Below are 16059 nucleotides of genomic sequence, written 5' to 3' on the forward strand. Positions count from 1 at the left end.
TGGCATGGAGTCCACAAATCCTCTGAAAGTGTGTTGTGGTATCTGGCATAAAGATGTTAGCAGCAGCCCTGCAAGATACGAGGTGGGGCCTCCAGGAAGCCAAAGTGTCCGTCCAAGTTGGACAAAATGTTTGTCCAGCACATCCCACAGATGTTCGATCAGAATGAGATCTGTGAAATTTGGAGGTCAAGTCAACACCTTGAACTCTTTTGTCGTGTTCTTCAAACCGTTTCTGAACCTTTTCTTGCAGTGTTGCAGGACGCAACACATAATGAATCCTGGTTCCATCACTTCCCCAAACCCATCCGAATGATGTAAATGAAAACTTGGTTCACTAGACCAGGCCACCTTCTTCCATCACTATGTGGTCTGATGCTCATCAGCACTATGATGTATAATATGGATCAAGCTGTGATGCACTTTGTGTTCCGACACCTTTCTATCACAACCAACATTAGTGATCCTTGGGCACCATGACCCTGTTGTGGGTTCACTGGCTGTCTGTCCTCGGACCATTTTTGATAGGTACTAACCACTGCACACTGGGACCACCTCATAACACCTGCCGTTTTGGAGATGCACTGATCCAGCTTTCTAACCATAACAATTTGGTCCTTGTCCAAGACGCTCACATATCCATTTTTCTGTATCCAACATGTCAGCTTCAAATCATGTTTCAACACAACTATTCACTTGCTGCTGAATATATTCAACCCCTTGACAGATGCCAGTGTAATGAGATAATCAATGTTATTCCCTTTACCTGTCAGCGGTTTTAATGTTCTGGCTGACTGGTGTATGTAGGCTCAGATCTCAGAGGGTGAACATGAAATTGGAGAGGACTTTCACAGCTGAGTCCGAGTCTGTTTCTGAAATGTAGCATGTTTATAATTCAAAACTTTTTTTTTTTTTTTTTTTTTGCGACATACCTCGATTTGTTCCAGAGTGTCTTGCAGCTTTGAATTCAACTCACTGCGGAGAGAAAAAAATTTAAATTGAGTTTAGCAATCACAATGACAAAAGAAAACCTGGCTGAGATTAGAAGACTCCAATCAAGACACCAGTCTTTGTAACATTGAAACATTTTTTTTCATTCTTTGTAACGAAAAATTTTACCCTTAAAAATCAATATGAATTTATTTTCATAAAATGTGCATAACTCTGGGAAATTAAGCCATTTCCCAGTCACAAAAAATAAATTGACCAAAACAGGATTTCAGCTTCTATCATATAACACATACCTCAACTTTCAAAACATCAAGAATATATCAAACCAAAATTACAAATGTTTTTATATTCTTTTTAGTTTTGCCTTGTCTAGTTTAACAAATGCTCTTGCAAAAACAGCCTGAAGATGCTATAAGGCCAATATACATCTAAATCCTTCTAAGCAGAGTGTGATTTTTTTTTTTCTGTGAGTGAGCGGCCATTGTTCCTGAACAGCATGTTACCACAAATGTACAAAAATGTACTTTCCTTGTTATTTGCATTAAGAATTTTTTTTACATGTTTTTTTAAATAACTCCACATTACACAACCTTTCAAATCTACTTTTCTAGCACTACCATTTTTGAATACTATTTTATAGTAGTAGGTAAAGTAAAAATATGTTTGGTGGTTATGATTATAAGTTAATTTGCAGACAATTAAAAAGATATTAAAAAAAATTGAATAAGATTTAATTTAAGATATTAAAAAAATAAGTCTTCAGTTTTAGGCACCGCATTTAGGGCATGTGAGATAGAAGAGACAAAGAGCAGGGATGCTTAAAGCTAAGTTTCCTTCTCCCACTCTAACTCACGTTAGGGCAGACGCATCAGATATGCCGAGGCGCTGATGGAGAACAGTGGCTCTGTGAAATGTAGTAGATTAGTAAAGACTACCTTCAGAATTTTAGTGCGTAGAGAAGTAGAGAGAAAATCTGCTGTGTCTGCCCTTCTTCCAGATCAAGTCCCAGAGTAATTAATTCTTCTTTGCAGTTCAGAAATGCATAGATAACCCATGTGTTCAATACCACTAAAGATGAGGCCTGGAACTAAAATCTACTTGCTCAAAATATGAAAAAGGAAGCAATTACAAAAGGGCAAAAGCCTTTGGCAATCAGAAGAAATTTATCTGGGAGCACAGAAGCATTCAAATGATATAAGGATGCCTTCAATCTGATACCAACATGAGAAGCAGGAATTATTCCACTCTCCTCCTTGCAGGGTGGAAAGCATGGCACAAATACAGTGGATGGTTTAAATCCAGTGTTAAATCTCACAGCATATTTGAAACTTGCAGCTGGGCTAAATATTACCCTGAAGCGCTTGCTATATTTAGAGGAGGCTTTGCTGTTCTGAAAGCTGTTCCACATTTTTATGAGCAGATCTCAACTATGGGTATTCCAGCAGTTGTTTCACAGCTACTCTTTTACTGTCAGTGCTCTGATGTGAGAGGAACAGATGTTAAAGTCTCCCCATGTACAGTCAGAGTCATGCTACACTGGCGTGCCAATTTTGTGAAGATGGCACATTTGTTTATTCCAGAGACACGCACACACTGACACACCAGCATCTTCTGTTCAGTAATGAGAAGTTTTACATCTGCAGCGCATATGTATTTGGGGGGAAAAAAGAATAAATAAATAAATAAATAAATAAATAAATAAATAAATAAATAAGACAGAATGCTCTAAAACATGGTTCCCCTGAGCTGCAAGCGAGTCACGGTCACAGCACAGAGCAATCACAGTATGACACATTGCACTCATTATTTCAGGTGTAAAATGAGAATTGAACTTAAAAGACGTCAATGATTAACATGTATGCATACAGGAAGTGACATTATTGTGGTGCTCATGCAGCATGCAGCATTAATAACAAATCAAGGTTTAGCTAAATTTGAAGGTTTATTAAGCACATTAAATTATTGTCCTTGGTAATCCAGCAGAAGAAGCATAGAGAGAACAGGAGTTCAAGCCGCTGAAGCGTTCATTTCCAAATTGTAAAAATATTCCAATTGAAGACATTTTGAATACCTAATCATTAGAATTAAATTTTGGATAGATAATGACTTTTAAACGACATGGAAAAAGGACACTAATGCCGTCATTAGTATGTAAGCCTACTTCTTACTGGGACACAGCCTGGAATGTAGATGGACTTGGCACTCATGAGCAACTACACAGGCTAGCTCTCAAAGCCATTTTGCATCCAGACTGTAACGTCTAGTACATTAGCCTGATCAGTAATAATATCCATTTACTTTTAGAGAAGTATAGAATTGTTCTAGTGTTATACATTTGTTATTGTTCTTCCCTGCTTCTTTCCCTCAGATATGCACAGACTTTGTTCGTTCCTTCATCCACTGATGATGATAATGTTCAAATTCTCCAGGAATTTACAAACCTTTTATTGGTATTTATTCACCCATATATTAATCATGCAAAGCAAACATTATTTATTACTCATATGAGAGTACGGTGGATGCTGTGTATTTATTGTAGTGTTGCAGCAGGTACACTTGTGCAAAATAGTTATTTTATATGAAACGCTGCATAGTTTAACATCTACATTGCAAACTATGGTGCGGGATTGCTATGTACATAAACACCAGTTACTACTGACCATAATGTGCAACAGAGGGATAAAGATCTGATTACCATCATCTTTACGTTTACAATCATGGCATTTGGCAGACACCCTAAACCAGAGAAAGTTACTTTTATCTCATTCATACAACTCAGAAGTTGAGGGTTAAAAACATTAGGAGCAGATGATGCAACTTTGGAAAAAAATGTCTATTAACCATCTATTAATTCATTAACCAGTGCGGTTGAAAAATATCCTCTGATTTATGCATAGTGATACCAAATGTATATAAAGTTAATTCCTAATTGAATTAATGGTTAACAATTATAGTATTGTATCTGCAGGACCTCAGAGGTGAAGCAGCAGAAAACCGTCAAGAATCAGGACGAAGCATTAAAGCACGGTCTGCCAATATTATTATTATTATTATTATTGTCATCGTTATTATTATTATTATTTTCTTAAAGACATACCATGGAAGTAGCAAGCAGCCATTTCGAGAACAGCCCAGTTGCCAGAACTGCCTCTGCAGCCATGCAGTCTTATAGTCACTTACACTCACAAAAAGAGTAAACGACAATATAAAGTCTCAAGACAACACCATTATTTAAAACTGATATAGAACAGATGAATGGAGTTGTAGGTATACTTTTTGTAGACCTCTGATCCCAAGAGGATGGGCTCTGAAATACACAGCAGAACTGGGAAGGAGATGCTCAGAACAGCAGCAGCAGGCAAATAAAAAAACAGCAGTGGAACAGGATTCCCACTGGACCGAGCCTTGAACAAAAACTACATGCCACTCCATAAACATATTCATACAGCTCTCTCTATGCTTCAGAGCAGTTTAGCTTTAAGCAGATCATCCCTGTTTACTGTCACATTTCCAGCACAATTTCAAATTCAACATTAATATTGCATACGAGGAGGTGATGATTCTCTGAAGCATAAGCTGCTTTAACTTCTACCAAAAGGCCTGGAGCAGTAAGAAAACATAGCATCTGACACACATGGTGTAAAATAAAAATGAGATATAAAAGGTCATGCTGATTAACACGAAGCATGTTGGAAAAGCATTGGTGAACATGCTGCATGATTACCATGTCTGTTATAAAATGGGTTTATCGTACACATACTGGGAAACATCCATGGAACCAGCCCCTCATTACAGACACAGCATATAGAGGTTAGGTCTAAAACTGCTAGAGCTGTGCCTAACATGTAACATATGCATTTATATTCAAATTTAAGGGAATGCAGCAATACTTTTGTACTTACATTTGTGAAATGGAATTTGAGACAAATGAAGGCTTCAGAACCAGGGGACAATCTTTCAGTACACTAATGCTGTTATTACTATTTAAGTCTATGACTTATGGTTTGGAAAAACAGCCTTGCATGTAGACTGACCTGGCATTCATGAGCATTAGATTATTCTGAGAAAGGTGCAGCACAAGCAGACTGCGATATTTTCCATTGTGTGTTACCAGACCTGCCTTTTAATCCCCAAAAATGATCCTTTCACCTGGTGCATTTTCATTATCCTTATACTTTGAGGTGAGTGTAAAATATTTATTAGTTTTTGGTTCGATATTTGAAGGACAGACAGCAGGCAAGAGCAAAACAGCAGAAAACCTGAACTTGACTCATACAAGATGTTACTGTGAAGCACATTCAGATCTCAGCAATGTTTCTGAGCATTTTATCTTTTGTTCACAAAACAGGTTAAAATGTCCTTGCTCTCTGTCACATCTTACGTTGGACTGCATAAAGACAGACAAAGTGAAACGTGCCAAAGGCAAACCATCAGCACGTGTGCTACGAGTATAGAAGAACCCAATACATCTCACTTGATGGACAGTAAATAAGAAGAGTCATTATAAAAGTAATTGTGAAATAGCATCAATATTTAGCTTCGCAATTGAAGGAGACTTGTTATCAATATGGTGGACTTGCAACCAAAGACCTTGATATTTCTATAGTAGGCATGACATTCAGGGAAGAGTGAGAGAAAAAATGTTTGTTTCTCAAATAGCACCAATAGCCTTGTCGATTTAAGTGCTTTAAGCCCTCTTAAAGACGTGTGTACAGTATGTGTATTGTTGATCGTACAGTGTACAGTACAATCTTCATTTTTAACTTGGCTTTATAAGAGATGCAAAACAGGACCGGGTTTCCACTGTGCTAGTCCAGTTGTCTGGAGCTGTTGAGGGATTGAAATAAGTTGAGGATGATGTCCTCTCAGCAGACTGCTCCCATAGTCAAATATCCTGCTGAAACAATGGCCACACTTAAGGGCATGCATTACAGTTCATTTAATTGGCGTAGAGAAAATGAACTGCCTTCTATTTGTTACTCTATGCTGGCAACAACATCTGAGATCTCCACTTAAAGCCATACAAGTGCAAGCAGGAAAATATTTTTATGTGCTGCATAACTTTTTAAAATGCTTTTATTTCCGACCCTTCATTATCCTCTACAGGTAATGGACACTAACTGGACTAAGTGCTTTGAAGGACAACAGTTTCCCCCTACATAGCAGGACTTGGCTGCCAACTATCTTTTGAAAAGTGCAGGTGCTGATAAGATATAAAAAAAAGAAAAAAAGAAAAAGAAAAAAGTTTGTGTGATCAGTAAAACAGGGTTTTTTTTGTCGTCTCTTCAGATGTGTCTATGCACTCTCATTTAAAACAGCATTTCAAGCCACAATTGCAAGGAATGATAGATGCTCTGAAAGTCTTTGACAGTGTGTGTGTGTGTGTGTGTGTGTGTGTGTGTGTGTGTGTGTGTGTGTGTGTGTGTGTGTGTGTGTGTGTGTGTGAGTGAGTGAGTGAGTGAGTGAGTGAGTGAGCAAGCAATCGATCGAATGAGTGAGCAACTGACTGAGTAAATGAGTAACTGACTAAGTGAATAAGTAAGTGAGTGAGGGAGTGATTAACTGAGTCATTGGGTAAATGGCTGCCTCAGTGAATCGACCAAGTTACTAAACGAGTGAATGAGTGAGTCAGTCAGTGACTAGGCAAGTGGTTGAGTCTGATTAAGCTAATAGAGTCAGATTCAGTGACTGTAAGCCAGGTGTGTCCTGTTTTCTCCAAAAAACATTATTATTAACTTGCCCCAAAATAAAACTCTAACTTCTTGAATCCTAAAAAACTTGTAACAAAAGACCAACGTGAATAAATATGAAAATGTGTACAAGAGACAGTAACATTGGCATAGTTTGCTATTTTAATGCATGGAGTGGTTCATTTAAATCCGAAGAGATTCTCTCAGCATCACCGCTATAGTCCTCAAGTTAAACAGTGCTCAACATACCTTATGCAGCTGTAGTGCTTGAAAGTGCTGGCAGCCTTTTGACATTCCAAGCACAACTGGATTGCACCCGGATAGTCCTCCTCCTGCCAAAAACAAACACATTCACTTTCAGAAACACAATTATCGATCAACCCTGTGTAAGATCTTTCAACCCGGGCTACAAAGCATAAACTTTAATGTATGTATGTTTAGCACTCCTATCAGAGCTGAAGTGATGCTCCATAGCACAGAATGGATGTGATAATGGACTGGTTACGCCCATTTGCAGGGTAAATTGAGAAACCTGTCCATTATTGGCATTTATTAAAAATTACCTAAAATGATCTAAAAGGATTTAAGACACTTTTTGTTAATGATGATATAAGGAAAGCCTGTGTCATCCTTACCTCCAGCATCTCACTCAGTCGAACATCAGTCCTTTGCTGTGTAAAAGAATAAAAGAGTTTATTTGTCATGGATAATGGCACACAGTTAACTAGGCTCAATAAAGAACACAGTAGTTACCAGTGTCTTAATGGTTCTTAAAGACTTTAACAATCCTGTCAGCAGCTGCCTGCGTCTCTGGTTGGCCAGGAGCCCAAGACTTGCTTCGGTGAAGCCTTCTTTAGCAAAAGCAAGCTGCCTATAAACAAACAACAAAAACAATTTGTGTGTTAATGTATTAGATGTTAGCCTCATCACAATTCTAAAGGCATTTCTTTTCTAATATTAAGTTGGTGATGTAGGAAGTGAACCAGACCTCCGGGCATTGGTGCAGATAACTGCAGCCAACTGCAGTGTGGTTTGCAGGGATGTTACTCGCTCCAATTCCTAAATCAAATGGGGGAAAAACTACATTAACCCTTTTTATCATTACACTGGCATTCCATTGTGCCAAAGGAATGAATATCAAATCGACATTTTCAGTCAGGATAACATTATTTTAATGCAAGTCTGATAAAAAAGAGAGGAGACTGTTGGCTTTCAGTGTTAAACCTCACTAGTGTTGGACCTCACTTTCAGTTTTTTTTTCCCCTCACACAGAATTTTAGTGGTTGAAGTTAACACCATTCAAAACAGTTGTTCTTTCACCAGACTCTTGTTTTATCGCTCTTTTGAAGTTAAGAATATAAGAAATATTAGAAATTATATTTGTATTACCAAGAAACTGCTAAGCATTCTAAAGATTGTACTGTTACTGACTTTAAAGCAAAGGTTTTACTAAATTTAGCTATGACACTAAAGACGCCTATCTATAAACATTGCGATACCAACAATTAAGATTTTATTTTTTTTGACATAATGTCAAATGTCATAATGTCAGAATCAAAATTTGACTAACAGAAAGAGAACTGAGCAGCTCTGTGGTATAAAATAGTATACTTTAACATTAATCAATGGCAGAGTATAAAGTCATTTAAAAAAAAAAAATCTAACTTTTTGTACAGCAAAAATCCAAACCAATTAATGCAACTCTCGCTGCCTTCAGGTGCTTTCAGAATTGTCATAATTACAAGTTTTCCACTGGGAAGTTCTACAAGCCCTCAAGTTGTAATTACGATTGATCGTTTCCATACTCTAGTTTCTAAAATGGTAGGAGTCCTAAACTTTCAACATAGCGGATGATAATACTAGCTTACTAATGATAATGGAGTTTTGGTTAAACTAAACCTAGCATTCAGTACAGGAACATTAATGTGTGTTCTGGTGTTAAAATAAATGTAAAAGAAATAAGAAGAGGAAAAATGTACGATTAAACCTGCTGTCATCTTTATTTCACCTTCCCTACAACAAAGGTGAATGTGACATACTAATATTTCTAATAAACATACTAATTGACATACTAATTAATTTCTAATAAAATACTTTATAATAAAGCAAATGTAATATTTTAGCCACAAAAACTATTTTTGCGTCGTAAATCCATACATACATGCTATCATGTGACAGAGCAGTGACAAGGTGCCACAGGAACATACCTATGATACCCAATTAATTGCTGAGTAGAAATTACAACTTTCTCCTTCGTCTATCCACATCAAAGAGGTCTAAAAGCTGTCAGGGCCTGAGTTGAACACACACTAAAAACCCGATCTCTCAGTCTTAAGACAACATGCGTCAGATACGACCTTTAGTACAGTTCTAGCCTTTGGCAAGAAGAGAGAGAAAGCATCATCCCACTGTCATATTAAACATAATTATTTAGCCCCAGAATATGAGGTGGAAAAAATCGATTCCACAGAGGACAAGTGTACAATGCTTCTTTATGCCGACATCACAAAAAACAACATTCTTTCTTAGGAGAGATTATGGCTGGTTATTACTAGTATCTATGAAAACCCTGGAAGGTTCCTGATAGAACAGTGTATTCAATAACAAAACGTGTTTAGGACACCCTAGAGGACATCAAACAGGGTTCACACACATGATCAAATGAAAAACAGAGAAAAATAAGCAGATAAAAAAATGTGTTTGTAGTGCGTTCTGCTTGGAGCCTACACTCGTACACACAGGAGAGCGAGAAGTTAATTAGAAGTCATCAAACCTTTAACTGGCATGGGAGCAATGTCATATCTAGAAATCAGACCTGAAGTAAAGATTGTACTGAAAATTATTCTCAAAGATTTCTGCCAAAGGTTACATAGAGCTCGGGTTTATTAATTTTTGTAGAATCTTATATACGATAAACATGGGTGATTAAAAACAGTGGATGGAGGTCTTTCAAACCTCTTCAAAGTTCTTACTTAGAAAGTCTAATTTATTTGTTAAACAGAAAAGAGTTTCATTTATTTATAATCAAATTCAAATTGCTGTCACAAATACAACTATACACCGCATGACGTGCTGAAGTGATTTACGAATGCCAGTCATAAAAAGCAGAATAGAAAAATAGAATAAAAATGTAATCTTTGAAAGCAAAATGTAAAAATATATAGAATAAATATATAAGAAATATTTTAAAATATATACACACACACAACTGTGGAGTCTGAGTGTCTGATTCCTCTCAATGTTTCTACCTCATGATGTCTCAGGTTTTTCCTTGCTACCATTGTGTCTGGCTTGCTGATCACTGATAACTCTAAAGCTATATCTATAACCAGATATCTGTAAAGCTTCGCGTCTAGTCCTTGTGATAAATTTGTCTGCTTTAACTACCAGACAGTTATACCGTCAAACAGAAGGAAAGCTAGTGAAAAAAAAAAAACAGCTTCAGACATTGAACACGGCTCTTAACTTGAGGCTGTTTTGATCAGTTACAAAATCTAATCAGTTCATCTGCTGGTTTCAGTGATAATCCCTCATAAATCCTTTCAGTCAAGCACTCGTTCTTGAGACATCATGTTAAAGAGAATCTTAGACAAACGCACAGATGGACAGACGGATGCACAGACATAACAAAAAAATTCCAGTTATCATCAGTTAGTTACACAAAACATTTAAATGTAAATGATGTGCTTATGATCATATTTATCGTAAGCTTTTATAAAATTCACCACACTCCTGTTTGTTTTAAAGGTGCAATAGCCTCTTTTTCTTTTTGTTTTTGTAAAAGGATTAATACAAAAACCAGAAGAACAAAATGAACACTGGCAGCTTTTTTTTCCCCATGATGTTGAAATTTATTACTGGTGAAGGAGATGACATTAGAACAACGAATCAAGCAGTTAAAAGTCCTATTGTGTGTGTGTCACAACGTTAACAATACTAGTTTAAATGCTCAGTAGAAAATGTCTCATGCCGACATGTGTGTTTATGGTGTTATAGTTCAGCTTTCAAGTTAAAGTTAAAAGTTGAGATACCGAAGGTTCTGTGAGGAAGCTTGGCCCAGAAATTGGCATTGGCACTTATTGAACTTCAGCTCTATAACCATTAGAGATTTAATGTTAAAAAACTGATAGTTCTTCTCATGAAAATATGAAAAATACCTCTTTGATAAGCAATATTAACATGTTCACATGCCAATCCACTATTAACAATAAACTCACAGGAAGGTTGCAGATTATGTGGAATGGTCTAATAGTCCTGATTAATTTGGAGTTTGAGAGCAACTGATTTAAACCAGGCTTCTTACTGTATGTATAAGATTTGATGATCACTCTCCTGGAGTACTCCTGGAGGACAAAGGCCATTGTCACGGAGAGTGACCAGGTCGCAAGTGTCAAAACAAGTGCCTGAAAGCATCATGTGTGTACAGTATAGCACACCAGCAGTACATAAACTCTGCCCTGTTTCACCATCAGACAGAGAAAACACATTTCAGTTGTGACTTGGATCCTCACCATTCCATATTCTGCTTCATCAGGGTCATGTGCTCAGAAGCAGCTGTAAAAGCCAGCGTTCAATCATCTCGGCTCATACACTGACCTCAGGGCTGAAACAGCCCAGTCTAAATAACCCAGGCCACCTGTTACATTGGCCACAGTGCAGCTAGACAGTCTTACGGTGGGCTGCGATCCTCAAAACACATCCAGGACACATCCAAAACACCTCACTGACTCAGATGCCTCAAGCTAGTCGAAAAAATGGCTTGGTTATCTCCTGACAAGAGAGCTGAAGAAAGAACAGCACGGAGCAAAAAAATGCTCTGTTACAATTTCCAAAGCAATCACTGTTCATAAATTAAAAAATATCATTTAAATGCCGTAAATATGATATAATTAAAACTGAACTGGTACAGGATCCAACCCGAAGAATCCTGTAGTCATGGCATAACATCCTGTGCATTCAGTATCAAATTTAGTTTAGTTAAAAGAATACACAGAAAAGGTACACCATGTTTATGCTTTCTATTTCTATTTGATTCCCTTAAGCATTGCTGACATTTGTTAAAGAAAGAGACTGAATCTGAAACAGCCCAAAGATGGCCTCTGCCACTTATTTCCAGCCTCTTATAGAAAATGACAGGAGATTTTTTTTTTATCTATAAAAGGCAAGAAAAATATTTGGACACTGAAAATCACAGAAAAATATATTATTTGAAAGTGGATAAAAAAATTTGCAAGAAACGCATTGGTTACTATTCATTCCAGAAATTAATTTCAAAGATTAAAAAACGTTCCAGAAAACTCACTGAATATTTCATGACAGCCTAAAATCACAAGCATGTTCCAATTTTGTAATTCATGGTCCTAGGGGAGAAAGATGTAAATGTGGGTAGCAATAGAATATCTATAGAGGGTCTCAATGGTTTTTATTTTTCAATTTGACACAATTTTACATATTTTTACAGTAAAATTACTAAGCCATATATATATATATATATATATATATATATATATATATATATATATATTTATATATATATATATACATACATATATACACACACACACTTTATTTATTTTTTGAAATTGCATACAAATGTATGTGAAATGAAAATAATTATTTGCTGATCATATATGTTGATCATTAGATAAAGGATGTCAATACTTGTAATTTTACTGTTGTAATTTTAAAGTAAATCTTATTAGTTTTATATTTATGTACTTTTACATTCAAACACTGCAATTCTGCATACAAATTTTGCAAACCTTTTTGCAAGTGTGTTAGAGAAAAATACCATGAGGCAAGTTACAGTGAAGCATTTAAAACTAGGAAAAGCAATAAATAGAGAAAAAAGCTAGAAAGTACTTGAATGTATTCTAGCATGTACTATGTAAATATAGTCCATCGCTGAATGATAGCACACACATACACATACACACACTCAAACCTAAGGACAATTAAGGTCCCTCAATTCATAAGATATGCATGTCTTAAAAATCTGAATCCCAAGGAGAACATGTACGCTATAAACAAGGAAGTTGATTCCATATACTTGGGTTGTGGGATGTGGTAGCTCAGTGGTTAAGGTGTTGGACTACTGATCAGGAGGTCATGAGTTCAAATCCCAGGGCCACCAAACTGTCACTCATGGGCCCCTTAGCAAGGCCCTTAACCCTCAATTGCTCAGCTGTATAAATTAAATAAATGTAAGTCGCTCTGCATCTGCAAAATGCTATAAATGTGTATATATATTGCTGTGAGGTTACAGTTCTAACTGTAACTCTAATGCCAACTGCAAGCACTAATACAAGTGCCATTTAAGTAGCACATTACCACAGTGTTGAAATGCATTCCTACTGCATAAATTCATAAATATACCTTGCTGGTCCAACAGCAAGACCATCTAAAGTTCGTGGTGAAACACAGCTTTGGATTGGGGTCAGTCTGTACCAATATTGTCTTTGCTTACGTCAATAACTAAAACACGTTAAAGACTGACACTGTGTACAGTAAAAAGTTTAACAGTTTCAATCTACACGGGATGGCTAATAGCTTAGCCACTGCAGTGAACACTTTGGACCTAGCTGGCCTATGCAGGACAATAAAGACAAGAAGCAGCTGTGCAAAAGACTGGAACACAGCAGCTACGCTCTCTACTGCACTGCTCTCTCCACTGCTTCTCTCTTTCTACCCATCCCGAGGCATCCAGACATTGTACCAGCTCTGATTGTCTTCTGTGCCATGAAGATGTTGGACCTTCACTGAGATGAGGCCAACCATGTGAGGATCCTGAGGCATCTAGAGATTTACCAGCTCCAGTTGGACTTTGCTTCATGAAGTATGCTGACATACTAAGAGGAGATGTCAACTGCATGTGGTCTTTAAGGACAGACTGTCAGATTGTACATTTTCACACCTCCAGTGTCACCCAAATGAGGATGGGTTCCCCTATGAGTCTGGCTCCTCTCAAGGTTTTTTCCTTTACAAATTCAAGGGAGTTTTTCCTTGCCACATTCGCCTGAGTCACCTCAAGTTTGCTCATTGGAGATAAATACAAATAAATTTAAATATCTCAAATGTTATATAAAATTCACTAGTGTACATCTGCATCATATGCATCGCATGCAATGCGTGATAAATGACTATATAATATTGAATAATATTCAGTGAATATTAGTGTTATTTATTTATTTTCTTTCTATTTTCTTTCCTTCTAGATTCACCAAATATCCAGCTGATTTCTGTTCATTTGGAGGAGGACTGTTCTTTATCTGCTACACTGCAGGATCACTTCTGGTACAAATTGACCTATTATGCTGAATAATTAATAGTTATATAATATTTTATAACTTAAATAAATAGTTCTTCCTGGGAGTCTCTGAAGAACTTTTATTTCTTAGTTGGTTGATTTTCTCGAAATTTACATTGTAAAATAAAAGTTTACACATAGTATTATAGAATCAATCTTGTTGTGTACTTAATTACAGATAAAGTGTCCAACCCAACTTTAATTGAAACATTAGAAGTCTTATTTTGTGTTTCTTTAGTTTGTTTTCAGTTCTACAGTGAAGGTTGGACTGCAAATGCTTATGAAATCAATTAAAGCTTTTAGATGTTGTTTTCCCAATTTAATGTAGTAAAAAGCGAGCAGCCGTTAACAAAGCACTCGTTTTGATGATCATATTTTGATCTGATTGCCAGCAACAAGGCAAAAGCATTACTTATTTCATTAGAAGACAAATATAATTGCTTCCTGGGCCACTACACATGAATGCACCATGTTCTAGGAGATATAAAGGATTTACAAAATAGATCACGTGAATTTCTGTAAAAGCCAAGTACAAATTGTTCAGCAAGCTGCATTGCCAATAGCAACATTATTTCTCCTCTTTTTTGTTTTTTGGGTAAATGGAGACTGGTTTGTCTTTTACTGGGTCACATTTAGTTTGAGAAGCACTGTGTTCCCACCCAGGACAGTGTGTGTGTTACGTTATCATGTGATTGCTTTATTTACAGGTAAAGCTGTTCTTAGACACAGCATTAAGCAGAATGCCTAAAACCCCAGCAGTGCTAAAACTGAGACATGTACAGCGTTCACAGATGTGCATATACTGAGAATTTTACAATTTATTTAATTTTTATAATGTATTTTACAACACGACAGCCAATCAGATTATCGAAGCATCTGTTTTATTTTATACCATTTAAACATTTGCATTTGATGAACAGCTGAGGGAGCAGGAGGAACTGAAGAGCTCTCAAATTTACAACTCTGCATAGACAGCACCCAAGCACTATATACTCAGCAGAAGATAATTCATAAAATTAAAATCTAACAGTACTTAATTATGGGACAATCAGACACAACAAATCTCAGTATGCTGGTTTTCCCAATGGGCTCTTTTTGTTAGACACAAGAAATGGACCAATTAATCTGCAGGCATGTGAACTACCCACTTGCAACTTAATTCACTCGGCACATTTTCACAATGCAGTAAAAACCATTTCAAACTACACAAGGATAGAAAGGAAATGCAGCTTTCATTTATGTGTAAATAAAGCTCAGATCTCTGCTAGGGGTTGGTTATGGAGAGGAATAATATTGAAAGCTTTGCCACTTGTATTTCCATATAACTTTAAAAAGATGAGCATCAGATAAACCACTCATCCTGACAGCCAATTTCAGCAATCCTCTAATCCGTCTGTAGGAGACACAAAAAGATTAATTCCTTCCTCTCCATACCAGAATCCACAAGGCTGAGTCTATGGAGGAGAGCAAAAAACCCACCGTTTCCTGATCAAAGCCTGGCCAGCATGGCCATACTAAAGTCCAGGGGAAAAAACTCCCAGAGTAATCCAGTATGAGGTGTGGGAGAGAAACAGGCTGGGGAGAGCACATGCAGCATCTCAACTCTTTCTTCTCACACTACTTTAATCCCAAAGCACACGGAAATCATTCCTAAGATCAAAACACTTCCTCATTAACAGGTTTGTCAGTGGCACCGTCTGTGAATCACAATGAGTGAGCTTACATTTCCACAAACATCATTTCATCAGTACAGCCTCTAGCTGTGAGACAAAAGTTGGTGAACTTTTGGACATTTCTACATAATTGAGCCCCAGCTCATAATAACGTTAATCTAAAAAGAAAAAAACATTCAGGCTATCAGGTGATTTAAAAAAAATGCAACAGGGCAAAACAAAATCTCAACAGAACAGGGATCATGTTTTGGATGTCTGGTTTAAAGGAGCTTCTTCAGATTACACCACATCATTTCACTGGAACTGAGGACGTTCTGAAATTTCTCTTATTGGTTTAAGTTTTGAAGTGCTGTCATGTTGCATTATTTCAATGCTTTTAGATTTTGGACCACAAAGTCCTCTGTGGGTGTAATGCAATGCCACTACCGACATCTGCATCTGT

At 36.8% G+C, this 16059-nt stretch overlaps 1 protein-coding gene across 2 annotated transcripts in view; it reads right to left on the minus strand.

The window, feature by feature from the left end:
- Positions 1-16059, minus strand: part of vps50 (VPS50 EARP/GARPII complex subunit) — a 121300-nt gene that overhangs the window by 83475 nt on the left and 21766 nt on the right. For both annotated transcript variants that reach the window (XM_027175608.2, XM_047807959.1), the window contains exons 6-10: positions 7627-7697; positions 7392-7509; positions 7274-7309; positions 6888-6970; positions 930-972 (exon numbers count right to left, since the gene is read on the minus strand). In XM_027175608.2, the coding sequence (XP_027031409.1) occupies positions 930-972; positions 6888-6970; positions 7274-7309; positions 7392-7509; positions 7627-7697 (351 nt within the window). The remainder of the gene's footprint in view (positions 1-929; positions 973-6887; positions 6971-7273; positions 7310-7391; positions 7510-7626; positions 7698-16059) is intronic.

Source organism: Tachysurus fulvidraco, chromosome 24 (assembly GCF_022655615.1).
Source record: "Tachysurus fulvidraco isolate hzauxx_2018 chromosome 24, HZAU_PFXX_2.0, whole genome shotgun sequence".
Lineage (NCBI taxonomy): Eukaryota > Metazoa > Chordata > Actinopteri > Siluriformes > Bagridae > Tachysurus > Tachysurus fulvidraco.